General features: G+C 53.8%; 1 protein-coding gene across 4 annotated transcripts in view; it reads right to left on the bottom strand.

Moving 5' to 3' along the window:
* STIM1 (stromal interaction molecule 1) overlaps positions 1 to 23,383 on the bottom strand; it is an 82,923-nt gene that overhangs the window by 28,575 nt on the left and 30,965 nt on the right. For all 4 annotated transcript variants that reach the window (XM_083882803.1, XM_083882800.1, XM_083882802.1 and 1 more), the window contains exons 3-6: positions 20,474 to 20,588; positions 15,590 to 15,701; positions 13,948 to 14,063; positions 5,827 to 6,004 (exon numbers count right to left, since the gene is read on the bottom strand). In XM_083882803.1, the coding sequence (XP_083738929.1) occupies positions 5,827 to 6,004; positions 13,948 to 14,063; positions 15,590 to 15,701; positions 20,474 to 20,588 (521 nt within the window). The remainder of the gene's footprint in view (positions 1 to 5,826; positions 6,005 to 13,947; positions 14,064 to 15,589; positions 15,702 to 20,473; positions 20,589 to 23,383) is intronic.

Below are 23,383 nucleotides of genomic sequence, written 5' to 3'. Positions count from 1 at the left end.
TAATTGTCGGGGAAATGGACTTTCAACCATACCAGCACCTTCTGCTGTCCTGGTATCTGCTCCAGATCTGGCATTTCATGTGACGAGCTGGAGTCACTCTCCATGCCACCGAGCAGGGTCCTCCGTGTCAGCTCTATGCCATCCTCGTCTTCTTCCCAAAGGGAGAGCTCTTTGTCCTCATCTTTTTCCCAATGGGAGAGCTCTTCAACACCACGGTCTTCCCCAAACCGCACCTCTGTATCATGTTTGTTGTCTTCTGGGGAAAGCTTCTCATCCTCGTTGCTACCCCCTTGGGACAGCTCGTTGTCATTTCCCCTCTCCCCTTGGGACAGCTCGTTGTCATTTCCGCTCTCCTTTTGGGACAGCTCATTGTCACTTTCACTCTCCCCTTGGGATGGCTCTTTTTCCTGCTTCTCTTCCCAGGACACCTCCTTGTAACTTCTGTCCCCTTGGGAGAGCTCATCATTATCTTCCATTGGGGACAGCTCCTTATCACTTGGGCTGTCCCCTGAAATGATCACGGTGTTTTCTTCTAGTGGGGACAGCCCCTGATCACTCCTGCTGTCCCCCTGGAAGAGCTCGATGTCATCGACCTTTTTCTCCACCGCCACATCCCTGAGGCTGCGCTCCACAGCACGAGCCCCCGAGGGGATGGGTGGCAGAGGCAGCAGCTGCCAGCTCGGGGACACACGGGCTGTGCCCTCCTGGGCCACCGTGAGCGGGGGCAGGAACACCCTGGGCACGGGGCTGTATGGCTGCCCAGGACAGGGGCTGCAGGGCTGCGCCCCCTCCTCCCCTGCGCTGCCCAGCTCTGTGCCCCGGCTCTCAGTGTCCCTGGGGCTCAGCAGGCAGGGCAGTGCTGGCAGCCGTGGCAGCCGTGGCAGCCTGTCCCCACGGAGGGACAGGGCCTGGCTGCGGCTGCCCTGCGGCGCTGCCTGCGGCTGCAGCGGTGGGAGTCTGAGGGGCATCGCAGAGGAGCAGGAGGAGGAGGAGGAGGCGTGGGATGGAGACGGCTGCCTTGGCAGGGCAAAGATCCTGGCCCTGTCCGTCCACTGGCCTCTCCTTCCTTCCTCATCGCTCCCTCTTGGCCTCCTCCGCAGGCTCAGTAGTGGCTCTTGGGTGGGCTGGGAGTTGGGGTTCTCCTTCTCATTACTCATCTTGTGAGTAATCTCTGTCTTGCACTATCAGGGATGGATCCCGGGAGCAGCTTCCTCCTCTGAGTGTGGGTCACCTGGGACTGGGCACCCCAGGGCTCTGTGTCCCTTGGATACCCTCAGAGCCAGGGCAGGGCTCCCTGATGTCACAAGGATCTCTGGCCACCACCATGTCCCACATCACAAAGGGCCCCGACACCCAGCGCCGCTGTCACAAAGGGCCACCCCGGCACCCCAACCCCAGTGCAGCAGGCAGGAACTGGCACGGGGCAGCGTCTGCACTTGTGGCCTGGTGGCCCCTGCTGTGCCCAGAGCCCTCGGGGGCTTTGGCCACGCTCCCACACGGCAGCCCCAGCCCTCTGGGCTCTGTATTTTCTGAGCTTGAGAGGAGCTCGCTCTTCTCAAAGGAAACTTTGCAACAGTTTTCTTTTCCCCAAAACAACCTTGCCTAAACCGTATTTTTGCTTCCCATAACAACAGGTGTTGTTTGCTATTTCTGTTACTTGCCCAATAGGAGAGGTGTCAGTCCTATGGGCCAATAAGGTGCCTTTTAGCGCAGCATGTTATAAAAGGGCTGATTGAATTGTAAATAAAGCCTGCTGATTTCTACTGCCTCCTGACTGGAGTCAAGCATCTTTAGTTCAGGTTCCATTGCAACACTGCCCCACGGGGCACAGCCCTGGGTTTGCAGGCTGCACTGCTCAGGCCACGAGGAATTGGCCGCACGGACGTGCCAGGGACTCGTGGGCAGTGGCTCCAGGAGCTGCGGGAGGCCGGGGACCAGGGCTGTCCCTCAGGGCTCTGCCCGGCTACCGGGGCTCCTCAGCGCTTGCAGCAATGGCACCCAAGGGGGCTGAGTGGGGCAGGGCCAGCCCGCAAGGCCGGGGCCATCCACAGGCACCTGCACAAGCCGCACAAGCGGCACCCCCAGAGCCTCGTGCGCTTCCACAAGGCCGGGCCCGGCTGCTGCCCCTGTGTCAGAGTCTGTCTGTGCATGTGTTATGCCTCACCACTGTCTCTGATGGTTGGGGACCGAGACCCTGGACTTTGAGAAAGCCCCTGGCCTGGCTGAGGTGGAACGTTTGTCGAGTCTTGGAGGACTGATATGCATCTCCACGAGAACGAAATGCAAGAACAATGGGACTGGTTACAGTGGACTGAGCTGAGACTGTTTGTCCCAGCTGGTCTGTCCATACCAGGAGCAGCTTGTCTGTGAGCACCCAACCTTAACACAGGTGTTTTCTGCCTCGGCCCTGTGCCACTCGCTTGGTTCCCTTTGGCTCTGTGCCCCTCACCTTGGTCCTTGCCCCAAACAACCTAAAAAGACTCTGGAGACCCCAAACACCTTTGTGATCACCCCACTGGAGAAGATCCCGTCCATGAGCATCTCTACACCTTGAGGATTCCGACTCTCCACGCTGGTAGCTATAACCCCCCTTACCCTCTTTCTCTCTCTTTCTCACTATTCTCTATTTTCTTTCGCTACTATTGCATTGTGGGCACTAAATAAAAGTGCATTTTTTGTTTAAGCAAACTGGTTTGTCCCCTGTTGTGTCTTTTGTGCTTTGAGATCTCTAAAATGAACCATCAGGTTCCCCGCAGATGTTTGTGGACCCCTGACAGCCCGGCTCGGGGCACTGCCCCAGAAGAGACCAGCAGCAGCAGGGACCAGCAGGCTGTTGGTTCCTGGTGCTTGGGGTGGTCTCCTCCACTGTCCCAGGCTGTCCAAGCCCTGTCCAAGCTGCCCGTGGACACTTCCAGGGATCCAGGGCAGCCACAACTGCTCTGGGCAACCGGGGGACTCACAGTCCAGGAGCTTCCATACAATCAGCTCTTCCATACAATCCATACCTCTCCAAAACAAACCTGCCCGCTCCTTTAAGGCTTCAATAGGATGTGCCAAGACTTGATGATCTTGATGAGTCACTTAATGGACTGGGAAGTGTTACTGCTTCAGGATGTTCTCAAAGAAGATCAATAAAGATGAGGATGAATAAAGACTGGGGTTTGGTATGAACCCTCCCAACTGCTCCGGAGAGTGTCTGAGCTGCTGAGCAAATTCCAGCAGCAGTGGCACTGGAGAGGCATCCCGTGTCTTCCAGAGGTCTGCTCAGCACTGAGCTTCACCCAGGTAGCACAGCAGAGCCCTCCAATCTCTGGAAAATAAGTTTCTGAGCAGATCTCCAGCACAACTCCTCCACGAGCACTGGGACTGTCTGGAGTTTTTGCTGTCCCTGTGGCAGCTGAAGAACCCAGCTGGGCATGGATGAGGAAGTGAAGGAGTATTTCCCTTCAGGAGACCTCCCAAGGTCCCCCTTTCCCCTGCCAGTCCCTGAGCTCCTGCTCGGTGCCCTCTGTGGAGGACGAGCCCTCCCGAGCTGCTCCAGCTTGAGGCTGTGCCTGGTTTTGTGTTTCTTCCTGAGGGGCTTTAGAGCATTAGTTGAACTTCCCAGGAACATCCACTTGTTTACGTGGCTCTGCCCTCGGCAGCAGGGCCCAAGGTCGTTCCCCACAAGCACAATCCCAGTTTGGAGCTGGGAGGGGACACCCAGACAAACCCTCCTGCCCCGGACACTGCTGCTCCAGGGATGGACACAGATTCCTGTCTCCTTCCAGATGCAAAAAAAATAAATCAAACTTTCTTTGGGAGTATTTCCAAGCTGTAAGATAAAACCCCAGGAGGCTGTGTGGAACCAGCTGTGGATTGGAGGCACAGAGGGGAGTGGACTCTGTGCCAGGGGAATGTGCCCAGTGTGGCTCCATCAGCTGGGAGCTCCCTCCCCTCACAGACACCAACTGGTCCAATGTTGGGAAAGATGGGACAGGAAGGACTTATGGATATGACTGCATGGTAAGAAATACTGCAGATATAAAACCTGTGAGTGAAATAGGAATGAAAGCCAGTTTGGAGATGTGAGCATGGCAGGCAGGAAGACGGGGATGAGCTGGAGACAGGAAAACAAAAGACAAGAATGTTGCCTTTCCACCTTGGCAAAGACATCCGGGAACAAGGGCATGAGAAAGGAGTCTGTAGAGTTTAGAATATAAAATGACATGGTGATGTAGTAGTTCTCACAGGCTGCAGGCAAAGTCTGTAGGTTTTGTATCTCACGCCGGTTGGTCACTGTAAATTAGAATATTCAACACAAAAAGAGATGGAATGGATTGGAACAAGGGGATCGCTCTCTTGTCCTGGCTCTCCTCCCTTTTGCCCTCACCTCTCTCCTCTGGCCCTCTCACCCTCTTCCCTCACCTCTCTTGGCCCATCCCCTCTCCTCTCTCTCACCTCACTTGCTCCTGTTTTCTCCCCACGTTTTTCCCCTGCTCCTGCCCCGTTTTTCCCCCTGAGCTCTCTTCTCTCTCTCTCTCCCCATTCTCTCTTTAGGGCTTTGCTCCAGCCCAGGCTGGTGGCTGAAGGCAAAGCCCTCTTTACCCACCACCCTTGGAATAATAAACCCCCGTGTTTCTAGAGCATCTCAGCTCTGCAGAGCTCCTTGTCCCTGCCAGCCACGGAAAAACTGCTACAGTCCCATCTCACTGTGGAGCCTTTCCTGCAACACTCCCGGGCAGGATCAACCCCTGAAGGCTCTAATGGGCTCCTCGGCAAGAAATGGAGCTGCAGACCTGGGGATACACTGCACAGACTCCCAAAACCTGGCTGGCTGCACGTCTCCAGGGCAGCCTGACATCCCTGGGATCCTGGTGCTGGCACGGGGCACTCACCACACCCTGTGCCTGGCCAGGACCAGTACCTAGGATCAAACTCCATGTTAGAAAAGTCACTGCAAACGCAGCCAGCAGCTCACAGGGCAGCCTAGTTAAGGCTTATCCTCCCAAACTCCACTGAAACCTCACAGAAAATTATCCCAGCCCCAGACCATTCTGCTCTGTTATTTGCTGAATCTGCCCTTAAGATATTCCATTGCCAGAGCACCCCACGGGTTTGTCATCACCAGGGCTGAAGGCTCTTCCCTGCCCCAGAAGATCTCTATGTCCAGAGGGTCTCTCATAGCACCTTCTCCCATCAGTAGCTTTACTGGAACCATTGCAGTGATTCCTGGGAGTAGAGACCTCATTCCTGAGGCTGCAGGATTTGATCCATATGCCAACAGCCCAGGTATTCCTATTTAATACTTCTAATGGCGTATGTTTTTCTACTTAAAATGATGTATTTTCTACTTAAAATGACGTATTTTTTTCACTTTCCAAGCAACAGCCTTCAATTCAGGCATTGCTTCCCCACACAGCTCCAAGAATTCAAGAGAGGATCTGTAAATCCTCTGACTGCTCCCACTGTTCCAACACCCTTTTTCCCCCATGAAAAGCCAAAGGTGACACAACCTCTGATGACAAATTCCACACGAGCTGGATTGCGTGGCAGGAGGTGTGACCAGACAAACTCTAAGGTCCCTTTGAACCCAAAGCATTCCCTGGTTCTGTGACTGTGACACAGATCTTTACACACAGCCTGGTCCAGGAGGCCCTGCAGGAGGAGCCAGGCCCCATCTGAGCTCCAGAGGCTGCTGGCAGCTTTGCCAGGTCCCTGAGGAAGGGGCTGACTCTGGTGTGAGGCACCACAACTGTTAAAAACAAGCATTTCCTGAAATCCAGAGGAACAAGAACCGTGCAGGAATAACTGACCGCTCCAGCTGGATGAACAATGAGAACCTACCTCTCCTGCAGGTCATGGAGAGACTGCTCTGCCCTGTGGAGACCCTCCAGGTCCTTCATCATCTTCTTCATGTGCTCCTTGGAGTAGCGGTTCTGGATGTAGGCGAACCAGCAGCCACCCACGCCGATGACGATGGACACCACCAGCATGAAGTCCTTGAGGTGGTTGTGACGGGTCACTGCAAGAGACCACGGACACTGCTGGAGTCAAAGGATCACTGTGACAGACCCCAAAGGGCTTGGCCTGCACCACGGTGGGACAGGAGAGCTCAGGGGAGTCTTACAAAATTGAGCTGTGTCAATATTTTAGGGGAAAACCAGAAGCTCGGCAATGTTTATTCAATTTGGAGACACAACTACAACAACAAAAAGATGAAATTCCAAATTTTGAGCTCCAATTTGCCTGGCAGTAAGTGGTACAGGGGAAACTGCACATAAGAACCCCTCCAGAATGGCTGATCTCACAGGTAACTAAGAACAAAATAATTACTTGAAAAAACACAGCTGAGAGCACAGAGCTGGGGCAGCTCAAGTGTCCAACTGTCAAGTTGCCAAATTCTTCATTAGAATCACAACTCAGTGTGGAAACTCCCTTTTTCAACAGTTAATTAAAAAAAAAAGGTGTTGGTGCCTGTGAGAGGATGAAGGTAATTAAGTGGGGGCTCAAGTGCCAAACAAAGCCCAAAAAGATGAGTCAAGCAGAAATTTTTTTTTCCTGTAATTCAACCAAGTGTGTGCTGGAAAAGCCACAAATGAAAGAGCAGCTGGGTCCAGTGAGCTGGGACTTAATGATCAGTATCCACTGGTTTTGAACCAAAAATCTGGCAATTCACACCAGATACAGGGAAAAAAATTATCTCCACTGAGGGTGGGCAGGCCCTGGCACAGGGTGCCCAGATTTGCTGTGGCTGCCCCTGGATCCCTGGCAGTGCCCAAGGCCAGGCTGGACATTGGGGACAGTGGGAGGTGTCCCTGCCATGGCAGGGGGGATTAAACAGGAGTTGAAGCCCCTCCCAAGCCAAGCTGTTCTCTGATCACAGCTAAACCACGTCTGTCACACTGGCAGAGCTGGGGGGACACTGAATTGGAGAGAAGCAGAGCACAGCAGGGACTGACCTGGCTCCAGGGCTGCCCAGCAGCCCCACACCAGATGGACACGTGGGGACAGTGCTGCTGCTCCCCTGTCCACACTGGAGAGGCTTTCCCAGGGACAGGATCCCTCCCCAAAGGCCCAGGAGACAGCCAAGCACCATCTCCCCCACCACAGGCCATCCATCACTCCCTGAGAACACCCAGTGTAAATTCACCACCCAGAATTAAACAAGGTGAGCGCTGGCCCCGCTCCCCCTCCGGATGGATTATCACAACATCCTCTTCCGAGGAGCAGATCCTGGCAAGTGCCTGCATTTCCCTCAGCCTGAATCCTTTCAGTTCCCATCTGGAGAGCAGCAGGGCTGACATGTTCAGGTGTTGTGTGTTCCACCCTCCCAGAACCACCACAGCTCTGCTCTGCCCTGCTGCCCCTGCCAGGACTGTCCCTTGCCTACAGCCCAGCACCCAGGACTGCCTGGAGCAATCCCTGCCAGCCCCATCCCAACCTGATCCCTGTTCTGCCCCTGGGCCAGCCACACTTGGCTCCAGCACAGCAGCACTGGCACTCACCCTTCCTCTGCACCAGCACTGGCCAAAGACACTGAATGAGGAAACTCTTAAGGAACATTCAGCTTGGATGGAAATGTAGAAGCCCAGAAGCCCAGGATGGTTTGGATTGGAAGGGATCTTAAAGCTCATCCAGTGCCACCCCTGCCATGGCAGGGACACCTCCCACTGTCCCCAATGTCCAGCCTGGCCTTGGGCACTGCCAGGGATCCAGGGGCAGCCACAGCTGCTCTGGGCACCCTGTGCCAGGGCCTGCCCACCCTGCCAGGGAACAATTCCTAATTCCCAAGATCCCATCCAGCCCTGCCCTCGGGGGCACTCCAGGCAGTCCTGCAGCACCTCAGCCTCCCCTCACGGGTCTATCCTTGCCCAGACTCCTGGAACTCTGAGGTTCTGCTGCACCTGATCCCCCACAGACCACACAGGGCATGGGAAGAGCTGCCAGGAGCTTTCCCTGTGACAACACACATTTCCCAGGGTTGGTTTCCCCTGTGCTCCCAGCTCCCAAAATTAAAACATGCAACTGAGAAGCCATTTCTCCTTGGCCTGGCACCCCAGAGCAGTGGGGCTCCAGCCCTGGGAGCATCTCCATTTTCTCACCATCACTGTACATGCTTTTTTCCTGTTATCTAATCCCAATCAACCCTCCTGCAGTTCCACACCTTCCCCCACTGTTGAACCCTTTCACCTTCTTTCAAATACAAAGCCCGGGCAGAGCTGCAAACCCAGCAGGACATCAAGTCCTGCAGCTGAGCAGAACAATCAGTCTGTGATCAAAGTGTGCCTGTTCTCCCTCCTTTCCCAAACAAAAGGAAATTAGAAGGGTAGGGAAGAATGTTTCCCGTGGTGTAGGTTGGTTTTGCTGCAGCCTTTGCAGGTGTAAGGTGTGCTCGGCTCTGCCTGGTGCTCACACGGGTGCAGAACAGGCTGTGCCTGCCCTGCTGCGGGCCAGGGACAAACAGAGGGATTTAAATCACAATAAACTGCACAAGAACAATCTGGGTGCCCTCCTCGGGCCCAGGGCAGAGGAGCAGCAGGGAAACAGCTTAAATTACAGAAAATGCTCTCCCAAGTTCAAAAGCAGCAAAGCTGCACCTGCAGAGCCTCCAGCCCTGGGACACCAACAGCAGCAGCACCTGGAGCTGCTGGAGAGATCCAGAGGAGCCACAGGGCTGGAGCCAGGCTGGGAGAGCTGGGGGTGCTCCCCTGGAGAGGAGAAGCTCCAGGGAGAGCTCAGAGCCCCTGGCAGGGCCTAAAGGGGCTCCAGGAGAGCTGCAGAGGGACTGGGGACAAGGGCTGGAGGGACAGGACACAGGGAATGGCTTCAGAGTAGGATTTGATGGGATCTTGGGCAGGAATTGTTCCCTGGCAGGGTGGGGAGAGGCTGGGATGGAATTCCCAGATTTGCTGTGGCTGCCCCTGGATCCCTGGCAGTGCCCAAGGCCAGGCTGGACATTGGGGACAGTGGGAGGTGTCCCTGCCATGGCAGGGCTGGCACTGGATGGACTTTAAGATCCCTCCAACCCAAATCAGTGTGGAATTCCATGTTTCACCTGAAGTTCTGCTCTTTTGTGCCAGATAAATTCCTGAACCACAGGAACAGGACCCCAAAGGCACAGACACAGAAGGAACCACTTCACCTTGCTTAGACTATAATTGCACCACGCTCCCTTGCACTTGGATTAATTACAGAGCTGAACTGGTCAGACCCGTTTGCTGCAGGAAATGGCAGGGCTGGAGTCTGGCAGCAGGAACCAGACCTGGAGGGACAGCCAGGAGCCTGCAGATTTACATGGAAACTGGCCCTGGAAACGGGCTGAAACCTCTGCCACGAGCCAGACATGCAGCCCTGGAGCCCTGGGCTGGGAAAAGCTTCACCCAGGTGCAGGAAGAGCAGTGATCCCCACAGACAGCAGGGTGTCTCTGCATTTAGGAGCCTGCAGGAGGACTGGGGCTCCAATTGAGGCTGCTTTTTTCAGTGCTTTTACACCTGTGGTGAGCAGAGCTTCAAAAGAAGGGACAAACCCTTGAAACTCTGTACCTGTGCTCCACATCCCACTGCCAGCAGCTCAGAGACCCCCAGAGCCCAGCCCCCCTCCAGAGCCACCTCCCCTGGCCTTGGCAAGGGAGCTGTAAACCCTCTGCAGCTTAAAAGGTCACCGAGTACTTCCCAAAGCTGCCAGTTGCTGGTGGCTCCTGAAAGGTGTTTTGCAATCTATTCCTGAAGGAATTGGTTTAAGTAAACAATCTCCCCATGACTGCAGACAAAGCCATTCAGATGATCAGAAACCAGCAAATTTTACCTTCTGAAAAGGGATAAATCTCTCCCTTGGGTGCAGATTTAAAGTGTATTTCCTCTTCTCACATACCCTGGATATACAAATGGAATGGTTTGGGTTGGGAGGGACTTTAGAGCTCATCCCATTTCACTCCTGCTGTGAGCAGAGACACCTTTCCCTATCCCAGGCTGCTCCAAGGCTGTGCAGCCCGGGCTGAGAAGCTCCCAGGCGTGGAGGGGAGGTGTGTGAGCAGCCCTGGATGGAGCACAGAGGGTGCCACGGCTCTCTGCACACTTTGATCTCTGTGACCAGGGCTGGCTCAGGCTGCAGGGCCAGGGGAGCTGCAGGGCAGAACAGAACAGCTCCAGCCCGGGGAACAGCCATTCATCCAGCCAGTACAAGCCATTTACTCAGCCATTTACACAGCACACAACAACCCTGGGGTTGCTGGGCTGGAGCTGTTGGAGCAGCTCACCCAGGGCTCTCCAGCAGCTCTGCCAGGCCACCAACACACCTAAAAGCTTCACATTTAACAAGGGCAATAAATAAAAACCAAACTGTGCCTGTACAAAAAGAGGATTTTTTTGATAACTGTGATCAAAAGTGGCTGATTGTACAAGCCAGGCTGGTGATTTCCCTCCTGTGGCTCTGCCAAGCCTCACACTGTGTTTCACACTGTGTTTCACACTGTGCAGGGAGTTTTCCCAGGATTGGGTGGGAATGGCTGGAGAGCAGCCCTGGGGAGAAGGGCTTGGGGCTGATGGAGTGGGAGAGGTCAGGGATGTCCCAGCCATGAGCACTGGGACCCCAAAATTCCCGTGGAAATCTCCCAGCAGGGAATGGGGGATTCCACCCCTCTGCACCCAAACCCAGGAGAGAAAGCCACGCCAGAGGAGAGAGACAAAAGCTCCTTTAACAGGGAGCAGACACCAGCCAGAGGGAACAAAGGGATGCAAAGGGAGCACCTGGAGCGTGGAGATCAACATCAGAGAGCTCCAGATCCTGATAAGGCATCAAAGGAGCCCAGGGTAGCACAGCAGCCACCCTGAACTCCTTCCCTCCTCCAGAGGTGGGTAATTCACAGCCTGAGTCACCAGCAGAGCCTCAGGACATGACAGTGGAGCCCCAGGAGAGCCCAGGACAGGGTAACAGAGCTCCAGGACAGGATGACAGAGCTCCAGGACAGGATGACAGAGCCCCAGGACACAATGACAGAGCTCCAGGACAGGATGACAGAGCTCCAGGACAGGGTGACAGAGCTCCAGGACAGGGTGACAGAGCTCCAGGACACAATGACAGAGCTCCAGGACACAATGACAGAGCTCCAGGACACAATGACAGAGCTCCAGGACAGGATGACAGAGCTCCAGGACACAATGACAGAGCTCCAGGACACAATGACAGAGCTCCAGGACACAATGACAGAGCTCCAGGACAGGATGACAGAGCTCCAGGACACAATGACAGAGCTCCAGGACAGGATGACAGAGCCCCAGGACAGGATGACAGAGCTCCAGGACAGGATAACAGAGCCCAGGACACGATGACAGAGCTCCAGGACACAATGACAGAGCTCCAGGACACAATGACAGAGCTCCAGGACAGGATGACAGAGCTCCAGGACACAATGACAGAGCTCCAGGACAGGATAACAGAGCCCAGGACACGATGACAGAGCTCCAGGACACAATGACAGAGCTCCAGGACACAATGACAGAGCCCCAGGACAGGATGACAGAGCTGCAGGACACGATGACAGAGCTCCAGGACAGGATGACAGAGCTCCAGGACAGGATAACAGAGCTCCAGGACACAATGACAGAGCTCCAGGACACAATGACAGAGCTCCAGGACAGGATGACAGAGCTGCAGGACACGATGACAGAGCTCCAGGACACAATGACAGAGCTCCAGGACACGATGACAGAGCTCCAGGACACGATGACAGAGCTCCAGGACAGGATAACAGAGCCCAGGACACAATGACAGAGCTCCAGGACACAATGACAGAGCTCCAGGACAGGATGACAGAGCTCCAGGACAGGATGACAGAGCTCCAGGACACAATGACAGAGCTCCAGGACACAATGACAGAGCTCCAGGACAGGATAACAGAGCCCAGGACACGATGACAGAGCTCCAGGACACGATGACAGAGCTCCAGGACGTGGCTGCACACAGGAGATGCCAGCAGGACAGTGGGACAGCCCAGCTGCACCTCTGGGAGCAGCTCTGACCCTCCAGGAGGGAATGCCAGCCCAGGATGTCTCCAGGCTGCAGAGCTGCTCCCAGGAATCCACAAACAGCCTGTTCCTGCTCCAGGAGCTGTGCTGGGATGAGTTCCCTGGGCAGTTTGGGTTGCCCAGGCTCTGAGCAGACACAGATCCTCCTGTCCCAAGGATTTGGTGGCCTTGGGGGTCTTTCCCAACCCTGGTGGGGGAAATCAGGGCACAGAGGATTCTCTGAACCTCGTGCTTTCAAACCCAAACACAGAGTTGAGTACAGAGCTCAACCTTGGAAAAGGCTTCCTAATTTAGAGACCATAAGCAAAAATGTGGGTTTGTAGCTTAGATAGAAACATACTAATCTAGGCAGTGGAAAGCTTTAAGGTTTTAAAGTTTGGATATAAAAGCAGTTACAGAAATAGTACAAAGTTTTAAGGTGCAGCAAGTAAGTTTTGTGTGTCACTGTAGGGTTGGATAAGAAAGCCCAGACTGGGGCAGGATGTGTGATGCAGTTTAATCAGCCACTGGTGTGAAAGTTCAAACAATCTGTGTGGCAGTAGATTATTGGCTAATAAACCTTTAAAAACCCCTTGTAACTTGTGGTGGTGTGACCACTGACCACCAACTCCTGGTGTATGGGGTGAAGATGGTCTCACCCTTCATGAAGCTGAGGCAATAAATCATGTTTTAAACATCTCCCAGTGCCTGGGCATGGCACTGACCGAGGCAATAAATCATGTTTTAAACATCTTCCAGTGGTGCCATCTCTCTCAATATCCCAATGAGACAAAAGTTTGAAAATTCTATCTAATCTCTATAGTAAACTTAAGAGCTTACACTGTATTTTAAATAGTGCTTTAGAACGTATTTAAAACTACATTTTAAAAAGTATTTAGTGAATATCAAGCACTGTGTCTGTTACCCTTTACATATTTTAAAGCAGCACAAGCATCTGAGACCCTCTCAGAAATAAAGAGGACTAACCTAAACATGACAAAACAACAAAACTAAAAATGCAGATAAAGAAAAAAACCCCCACAGACTCTTAACCAGCAGAAACGAACTTCTTGCCTTAAAAAAGTGCCAAAAAAGCCAAAGAACATACACAAAAAATAGAAGTAAAAAGTTCACTGAGGAAGACTCAGTTTCCTTCATCTTCTAAAGAGCCTCAAAGGGCGTGGAGTTAATTACCAGACAAAGCCAAGAGCAGCAAAGCCAAAGAATAAACATGTACAAAGCAGATTGTACAACACCATCTATATGTAAAACCTCAAAGAACAACAGGAGGGCCAAGCTCATTCATGTGTATCTTTAGTGAAGCCATTCCACATCCCACCATCAATTAAAAATACATATTCCTCTAACAACTCTGATGGTTCTAAACCCCTCCTGTGTTTCCCTGGTGCCCTGGGGTTGGGGCTCTAATAACTCTGATGGTTCCTAACCCGTTCCTGTGCCCTGGGGTTGGGCTCTAACAACTCTGATGGTTCTAAACCCCTTCCCGTGTTTCCCTGGTGCCCTGCTTCAAAGGGCGTGGAGTTAATTACCAGACAAAGCCAAGACCAGCAAAGCCAAGGAATAAATATGTACAAAGCAGATTGTACAATACCATCCATATGTAAAACCTCAAAGAATAATAGGAGAGCTCATCCATGTGTATCTTTAGTGAAGCCATTCCACATCCCACCATCAATTAAAAATACATATCCCTCTAACAACTCTGATGGTTCTAAACCCTTTCCTGTGTTTCCCTGGAGCCCTGGGGTGGGGGCTCTAACAACTCTGATGGTTCTAACCCCTTTCCCTGTTTCCCTGGTGCCCTGGGCTGGGGACTCTAACAACTCTGCTGGTTCTAAACCCCTTCCCCTGTTTCCCTGGTGCCTGGGGCTGGGGCTCTAGTAACTCTGATGGTTCCAAACCCTTCCCCTGTTTCCCTGGGGCCTGGGGCTGGGTACTCACACAGAGGGGGCCCGAAGAGCACCGTGTCCAGGGCCTTGAGCTGCAGTTTCTGCCGGTGGCTGCGGTCGGTCATTTTCAGCACGGTGCCCATCATGGTGGCGTTGTTCACTGCCAGCCTGCACAACAAACAGGGGGAGAAATGAGCTGTGGGGGCATCCAACAGGGCCAGAAACACACAAGGGAGACACAGGAGAAGGGCCTGGGAGCTCCCTGCTGCCAGGACAGACCCATCACTCTTGGTTGTCTCTAGGACATTTTGCAGCAGCATTTTTAGGACTGGAAGAGAGTGGGGATAACCAGGGCCAGGCCTAATTAATTAACCTGACAGCATAAGGGACTGATTTCCCATCAAAACCCATCTTTTGGTGTCCTACCAGTCACTAATAATGACTTTTTAACCAAATCTCCATTGCCTTTACATCCCGTGTCACAGACCATGAACCACATTTCTCCCTTGGAAGGGATGGGACACACATTGTGCTGCCTCAGAAACATCCTCATTTTACCCCCAGGTAATTCCTCTCTCCCTCCCAGCCAGTTGAAAAGCTCCTTTCTCAGCAACAGGAACCTTTATCCAAAAAAAGTTGCACTGAGATTTTTCAACCTATTACAAGTTTAGTCTGACTCCCAGCCAGTGTTTCTCTTACACAGAATCATGGAATGGTTTGGGTTGGGAGGGATTTTAAATCCCCTCCAGTGCCACCTCTGCCATGGCAGGGACACCTCCCACTGTCCCCAATGTCCAGCCTGGCCTTGGGCACTGCCAGAGATCCAGGGGCAGCCACAGCAAATCTGGGAATTCTATTCCAGGGCCTGCCCACCCTGCCAGGGAACAATTCCTGCCCTAAATCTAACCCAAATTTCCCCTCTTTTCACTCACAGCTGGAGCAGAACAGGAATCAGGCTGGGCAGGGAACATGCCAAGGAATTTCAGGTGATGAGAGGAGCTGACTCCTGCTGGGCACTGGTTCTTTCCCTGCACACACCCCATGGGGACACTGAGGGCACTGACCTGGTCTGGCACTGACCTGGGCCTGGCACTGACCCCCTGGGCCTGGCACTGACCCCCTGGACATGGCACTGACCTCCTGGACATGGCACTGACCCTGGACATGGCACTGACCCCCTGGGCCTGGCACTGACCCCCTGGACATGGCACTGACCCCCTGGACATGGCACTGACCTCCTGGACATGGCACTGACCCTGGACATGGCACTGACCCCCTGGGCATGGCACTGACCCCCTGGACATGGCACTGACCCTGGACATGGCACTGACCCCCTGGGCATGGCACTGACCCCCTGGACATGGCACTGACCCTGGACATGGCACTGACCCCCTGGGCATGGCACTGACCCCCTGGACATGGCACTGACCTCCTGGACATGGCACTGACCCACCCAGGACATGACACTGACTGACCTGGGCATGGCACTGACCCTGGGCCTGGCACTGACCCTGGACATGGCACTGACCCCGCCCTGGCACTGACCTCCTGGGCACGGCACTGACCCACCCAGAACATGACACTGACCCCCTGGACATGACACTGACCCCCTGGGCACGGCACTGACTCACCCAGGACATGACACTGACTGACCTGGGCATGGCACTGACCACTGACCCCATCGTGGCACTGACCTGGGCATGGCGTGGCCGCTCAGCTGCAGTTTCCTGAAGGTCTCCTCGTACTGGGGCAGCTCCACGTAGGAAATGAGCCACTGAACCACCTCGTCCACCGTCCAGTTGTACACTGAGGAGAGCAAAACAGGCCAACAGCTCGTTGTGGGCACAGGAAATATCAGCCAGTCACAGGTTGGGGCTGGGAGGGACCTCAGAGCCCACCCAGTGCCAGCCCTGCCATGGCAGGGACACCTCCCACTGTCCCCAATGTCCAACCTGGCCTTGGGCACTGCCAGGGATCCAGGGGCAGCCACAGCAAATCTGGGAATTCTATTCCAGGGCCTGCCCACCCTGCCAGGGAACAATTCCTAATTCCCAAGATCCCATCCAGCCCTGCCCTGGGGCAGTGTGACACTCCAGATCTGCAGCACCTCAGCCTCCCCTCACAGGTCTATCTGTGCCCAGACTCCAGGAACTCTGAGGTTCTGCTGCACCTGATCCCCCACAGACCACACAGGGCATGGGAAGAGCTGCCAGGAGCTTTCCCTGTGACAACACACATTTCCCAGGGTTGGTTTCCCCTGTGCTCCCAGCTCCCAAAATTAAAACATGCAACGAGGCCATCAGATAGAGGAGCAGCAGAGGCTCCACCTCCTGCCACAGCTCAGCCCTGGCAGGGCCAACACCTCAAGCCCTGGCAGGGCACAGCTGGGATCACTCTGATTTCCATCAGCCAGGTGACCCTGCTGCCTCCAAACTCCCCACAGGGAATTTCATTCTCATCACATCCCCAAAGTCTGGAATTCTGAAGTCTCCAGATCCATGGACAGGGTGCCTAGAGCAGCTGTGGCTGCCCCTGGATCCCTGGCAGTGCCCAAGGCCAGGTTGGACATTGGGGACAGTGGGAGGTGTCCCTGCCATGGCAGGGGTGGCACTGGGTGGGATTTAAGGTCCATTCCAACCCAAACCATTCTGGGATTCTCTCTGAGCTTTGAACAAGAGAAGCACAGATGGAGTGACGCCAGAAAAAAGGCTTGGAAGCAGCTTGAGAAAGGATCTGTCGGAGCAGGTGGAGCAGGTGCTGCAGCACAAGTGAACCAGGTGAACTTTGCTCCCTGACCTCCTCCCCTGGGCATCTGTGGATTATTTTTGGAGCTGTCACGCAGCTCCAGAGCTGTAAGTGAGGAAACCTTGGGAAACCAAGTTCCTGCCTTTGCCACTTTGCTGTGTTGTCCTTATAGCAATGCTCTGAAGGCAAAGACCATCCCAGAATGCCACGTTAATTTGGATTGAGAGGGATCTTAAAGCTCATCCAGTGCCACCCCTGCCATGGCAGGGACACCTCCCACTGTCCCAGGCTGCTCCAAGCCCCATCCAACCTGGCCTGGGACACTGCAGGTGTTTTTATTGGACTTTGTTACACTTTAATTTGTCATTCTCTGTCCCTGTCCATGGCAGGGCTGCACAGCTCTGCTGAAACATCAACAGTGCCTGGCCCACCAGCATGAGAACCATCTTCCCGAGCTCCAGGGAGCCCAACACCTCCCACAGGGAGCTGAGGGGTGAGGGAGAGGAGGGATGAGCCAGCTGGGAGAGGTGAGGGAGATGGGGGATGTGGGGGAGATGAGGGAGCTCAGAGCTGATGAAGCTGAGAAAGATGAGGGAGATGAGGGAGTTCACAGAGCTGAGGGAGATGGAGCTCAGGGAAATGAGATGAGAGAGATGAGGGAGATGAAGGATCTGGTGGAGATCAGAGGGCTCAGAGATGGAGCTCAGAGAGCTAACTGAGCTGATGAAGCTGAGGAACAGAGGCAGAGCCCAGTGCTGAGCAAGGCCCCAAAGGAAGGTGCCACCCACCCCCAGGGGACACTGTCACGGTGACTCTGCTGCAGGAGGGGCACAGACAAGGCCACCAAGCCACCCTGGCCACAGGGAGCTCCTACAGCTCCTGTCACTGTCCCACGCCCTGGGGACACCTGTGAGCACAGGCAAGATGGTAATGATGGAAGGAGTGGAGAAGCCACAGGCCCTGCAGGGTGACACCACCAGTGTCCTGCACGGGGCACGAGGACACATCCCAGCCTCCAGCACTGCCAGCCTGGGCTCCTCCAGAGCCCTGGCTCCTCTCACTTCCACATCCCGAGGTGTTTATTTAGGGAACAAGTCCTGAGAACAAAGCACCAAGGTGAGCAGGACCCTGCCCTGTCCCCTCATCCCCAGGGGCTGATCTGGCATCACTTCATGGCTTTGGCAGAGCCAGGCTCAGCCAGGGCACCATCCCTCAGACCCAGCACCTCGTTAAGGGCATCACAACCTTTATCTTCTGTGATAATTAAGGGGAAAAAATATCTTTTTACCTTCCACATCTGACCAGGAACAGCAGCAATGGATGGGAGAAAAAGCAATGGCTTGAAAACAAATGCAACAGGCCCAGGCACCCCATCCCTGTGGGATGTCAGTGCCCTTCACACCCTCAGCAAGGAGCAGACCTTTCCTACAAGCCTGATCCCAGTTTCATCACTTCAGTTCAAACTCCCAAACTGGGCTTCAAATTTCCCTGGCAGTGCCCAAGGCCAGGTTGGACAGAGCTTGGAGCAGCCTGGGACAGGGGAAGGTTCCTTGCCTGGCCCTGAGTGGGTTTTAGGGTCCCTCCCATCCCAAACTCTCTGTGATTCCACCACATCAGACCACCCTTGAGAAGAAACCAGGCACTTACTCTATCAGCCAGATCTACAAGAGGATGAAAGGGAGAACAAGAACAGGAACTAAATGCAGCCCTGGGACACTCCCTGTGCCAGGGCAGCTCTGCCAGGGACGTGGCAGGTCCTGTGTGTGCCAGAGGCAGGACAGAGCCAAGGCAGAGCAGCAATAAAGGGTCTGGTGAGTATCAAGGGACGTTCTCCTCCAGCCCTTAATGATTTCTGCTCTTTCCCAGCTGACAGCAAAACACTCTCCAGGCAAAGGCATCTGTAAACAGCCCTGTAATGGGATGAATATTTCTTACACCAGGCACTCCTTGGACACAGGAGATGCAGGGGCTCGGAGTCATGGAATAATCACAGGAGCCTCCAGGCTGGAAAATCCCTCTGAGCCCACAGAGTCCAACCATGCCCAGCACTGCCCAGGCCACCACTGACCATGTTCCCAAGTGCCACATCCACAGGGCTGTGAAATCCTCCCAGGATGTGACTCCATCCCTGTCCTTGTGCCACTCCTAAGTGATGTGGACAAGAATGTTCAACACATCCCTGCCCAACATCATGGGAGAGAGTCTGGTCTGGGATACACAGCTCTGGAATCATCTCTGATATCACAGACTGCTTTGGATTGGAGGGACCCAATGGTTCACTCAGTGCCACCAACCAGTCACCCCCTCTGACCCCACAGCTCCTCCCAGTTCAGCATATTCAGGGAATATTCAGGGAATATTAACCAAGACCTCTTTCTGCACCGGTTGGTTCTTATCACCAAAGCCACACTGGAGGATTTGGATGGAGTTGGGTGTCTGGGATGAAGAAGTGTTCTGTTCCCAGGATCTTCATCCATCCCTCTCTCCTCACTGGGTCACCCTCCACAGACCACGGACCCAGAGAACACTGAGGGAATTGTGGAATAAAATCTGAGAGTGGTTTGGGTTGGAGAGACCTTAAATCTCATCCCATCCCAGCCCTGCCATGGCAGGGACACCTCCCACTGTCCCCAGTGTCCAACCTGGCCTTGGGCACTGCCAGGGATCCAGGGGCAGCCACAGCAAATCTGGGCACCCTGTGCCAGGGCCTGCCCACCCTGCCAGGGAACAATTCCTGCCCAAGATCCCATCAAATCCTACTCTGAAGCCATTCCCTGTGTCCTGTCCCTCCATCCCTTGTCCCCAGTCCCTCTGCAGCTCTCCTGGAGCCCCTTTAGGTGCTCTGAGCTCTCCCTGGAGCTTCTCCTCTCATGCACAGCCCTGCTGTGTTTTCAATCCTCACTGCCAATGCTGCACCTCAGTGTCCCTTTAGTGCTCCTGGGAATGGCAGGGATTGCTGCACCCACAGCTCTGGAAACACAGAGCACATCCCACCCAGAGGAACTTAAGGCCTAACACAGAAAAGTGAAATCCAAACAGGACACAAATGAGAAACTGAAATTTCTGTGGCTGATGAACTGATTAGAAGACTAATATCCAGTACTGCAAGGAGTGGATGTAGATACAACTCCTCTTTTAGAGATGAGCAGCGCTGAAAAAAATCCGATTAATAATATCTGTGGAATTCTGTGTGAAAGCATTGGGGAAGCACTTGCCAATCTTAAAAGCTTGTTCCAAGAGTCCCAGATTTCAGGAAGTTTCTCACCAGAGGCTGAACTCCCACCACCTCCCTGGGTGCTGGGATGAAAACAGCATTTTGGAACAGCTGAAAGTTATTTCTGCATGGACTGTGCTTATGACACTCCCTAGATTTTATTCTCCCTTCTTTTCACTCTGAAGGAGCTTTTCAGGTTCAAAAAGTTTCTCTTAAGGAAAACACAACCTGCAGGAAAGCTCCCAGGCAGCTCTATTGAACATTCAGGATGTTATCAGCCCATTAAAATTCCATCTGAACCGGAGTGTTTGAAGGAGAACCTGGAGAGCATTTGGCTCTATTTAACACACATTTCTGGGGCAGAGGAACAAAATGATAACTGGCACTTTGGTGGCCAGGCCCAGGTGCAGCATTTACAGTTTGGAAGTCCCAAACCTGAGGAAATCCTGGGAATCCACACCTCAAACAGGGAGCTGGAAGAGCACAAGGCCTGGGACAAGGGAGGAAAAGCAGCACATTCCTCCTGAGAGCTGCACACTCTGCCCAGGGCACCTGAAATCCAGAGTATTTGGCACTCCTGGGAAAGGATTTCTGGGCTTTTTGCCCCCTTTTTTTTTACCTTCAGATGTTTTCCAGGCCTTCCAGAGATCTTCCACACTGATGAGTTTGTCTTCTCCATGGAAAGTGCTGTGCTTGACTGCTGGGTCATGGTAATTCAAGTCTTCCCTCAAGAACTAGGAGAGGAATTAACAGCAGGGTTAGCCTTTGGTTCATCTTTTAGGGGAGATGAGGAGCAAAAAAAATATATTTGAATCGTAATAATTTTGACGGGAATTCAAAATAAATAATTTAAAAATGGATATATTAGATATATATTTGATATACACATCTATCTTTTATACAGATACAAGTATATTCCCTGCAGTACCCATGAATATTTCTGTTCCTGGGAAGACCAGCCAGGAAATATTCAGTAAGTAAATATTTTAAATTCATTTTAACACAGAGAAGGGATAATTAATCAGAACCTTGGGTCTTGGGATTCCAGACTTTTCTTCAAATTATAGTAAAACCAAAAATTCACCTAAGTGGCACAATGGAACCACCTTTATGTCAATGGAGTAAGAACCTAAAAATTACTGGATTTGATCTGCACCTTCAAATCCAAGGTGGAACAAATGCCATGGGCAGGAGGTGAGGCAGTTACACTGAAAAATATAAATAAATATAAATATATGTATCCCAGCTCAGGGTGCCCAGATTTGCTGTGGCTGCCCCTGGATCCCTGGCAGTGCCCAAGGCCAGGCTGGACATTGGGGACAGTGGGAGGTGCCCCTGCCATGGCAGGGGTGGCCCTGGGTGGGATTTAAGGTCCTTTCCAACCCAAACCAGTGTGTGAAACCCACCAGCAGACACAGAATCACTCACACAGTGCAGTGCCCGACAGATGGAACCAAGTTAAAGGATAATCCACAACCAGAACAGCTTCATCTCTGGGCTCTGCCATGTACAGCAGGATTATCCCCACACCCAGCAAACATCCTCAGATCTGGAGAGGGTGTTTGAACATCAGACAGGACACGGAAAAGTCTGGGCAGCTCCACATTCCGGGCTCCCTGCAAATCCCCTGCAGGTGCCACCGAGGGCCCAGCCTGGGGCTGCCCCTCTGCCACAGCCCCTCCTGCCTGGCAGGACACACGGACCAGGGGAAAATCTGTGGTTTCAGCAGGGCTGGGCTGGGGGCTCCAGCTGTGCCAGTCCCTGCTGAGGCTCTGTGTCCCCCCCGGTGACGCCGTGACCGTGGCAGTGTCACCAATGTCACCAATGTCACCAATGTCACCGGTGTCACCGGCCCCGCTCCAGCAGCACCGTCAGCTGCTGCTCTGTATATTTAGCTCAGAGAGGGAAAAGTGATCCCTCAGCTTCCCTCGGGCTCACCACGGCCAAAACAAACCACAGGGACTCGGCACAGGGGACTGGACTGGGATGGGATGGGGGGATGTCCCCAAAAAGGAGCAGGGAGGGGATGTCCCCATAAAGGGGCAGGGAGGGGATGTCCCCATAAAGGAGAGGGGAGGGGATGTCCCCAAAAAGGAGCAGAGAGGAGATGTCCCCATAAAGGAGCAGGGAGGGGATGACCCCATAAAGGAGCAGGGAGGGGATGTCCCCATAAAGGAGCAGGGAGGGGATGTCCCCATAAAGGAGCAGGGAGGGGATGACCCCATAAAGGAGCAGGGAGGGGATGTCCCCATAAAGGAGCAGGGAGGGGGTGTCCCCATAAAGGGGCAGGGAGGGGGTGTCCCCATAAAGGAGCAGGGAGGGGGTGTCCCCATAAAGGAGCAGGGAGGGGGTGTCCCCATAAAGGAGCAGGGAGGGGATGCCCCCATAAAGGAGCAGGGAGGGGATGTCCCCACAAACCAGACGAGGGGATGTCCCCATAAAGGAGCAGGGAGGGGATGTCCCCATAAAGGAGCAGGGAGGGGATGTCCCCACAAACCAGACAAGGGGATGTCCCCATAAAGGAGAGGGGAGGGGATGCCCCATAAAGGAGCAGGGAGGGGGTGTCCCCATAGTGGAGCAGGGAGGGGATGTCCCCACAAACCAGCAGGGGAGGGGATGCAGGATGGGGCTGGAGGAGCTGAGCTGAGCCCACCAGACCCCAGAGAGACCTTAAAGCACATTTTCCACCAGTACCTTCTGGGAAAAAGACAAAATCATAGAATCCCAGACTGGTTTGGGTTGGGAAGGACGTTAAAGTCCACCCAGTGCCACCCCTGCCAGGACAGGGACAGCTCCCACTATCCCAGATATTCCAAACCCCAGGAACAGGAACCACTGGGCAGAGCACTGACCTACTTGCAAACCACTAAAAAGCAGCTCATCCAGGTGTTAAAGATCCCACTGATCCCAGGCCTGGAGACACCCAGAGCTCTGAGTCCTGCACAGAGGGTGCACCACACCATTTCCAAGGTCCCACATGGATCATCTCCAAGATCCCATCCAGACCCCCCCAGCCTCAGCCAGGCTGTGAATCCACAAGGACAGAAAGGAACTGAATCAATCCTGAGTTCAGGGAAAGACAAACCATGGTCAAACCAGCCAAAAGCAACGGGACCCAACAACTGCTACAAGCACAGGATGAGTTTGTAGTGGGAAGACTCAGCCTGGGAATGCTGATCTTGGTGCTCTGGGGTTGCAGCAGGAGGAGCTGGAGCTGCTGGAAAGAGCCCAGAGGAGTCACAGAGCTGCTCCAGGGCTGGAGCCCCTCTGGAGCCAGGCTGGGAGAGCTGGGGGGGCTCACCTGGAGAGGAGAAGCTCCAGGGAGAGCTCAGAGCACCTAAAGGGGCTCCAGGAGAGCTGCAGAGGGATTGGGGATGAACTTTCTGGCTGAAGACACGCTCAGCAATAAGCAGATTCACAAAAAAGGATTTTCTGGAGGGTTTTTTTTCCATAGAATCTCCTGAGCTGGAAGTGACCCAAAGGGATCATCAAGACCAAGTCCTGGCTCTGCACAGCCCCAACGATCCCA

Source organism: Zosterops lateralis (genome assembly GCF_965231275.1).
Source record: "Zosterops lateralis genome assembly, chromosome: 2".
Lineage (NCBI taxonomy): Eukaryota > Metazoa > Chordata > Aves > Passeriformes > Zosteropidae > Zosterops > Zosterops lateralis.
This window is presented reverse-complemented; position numbering and strand designations above follow the sequence as displayed.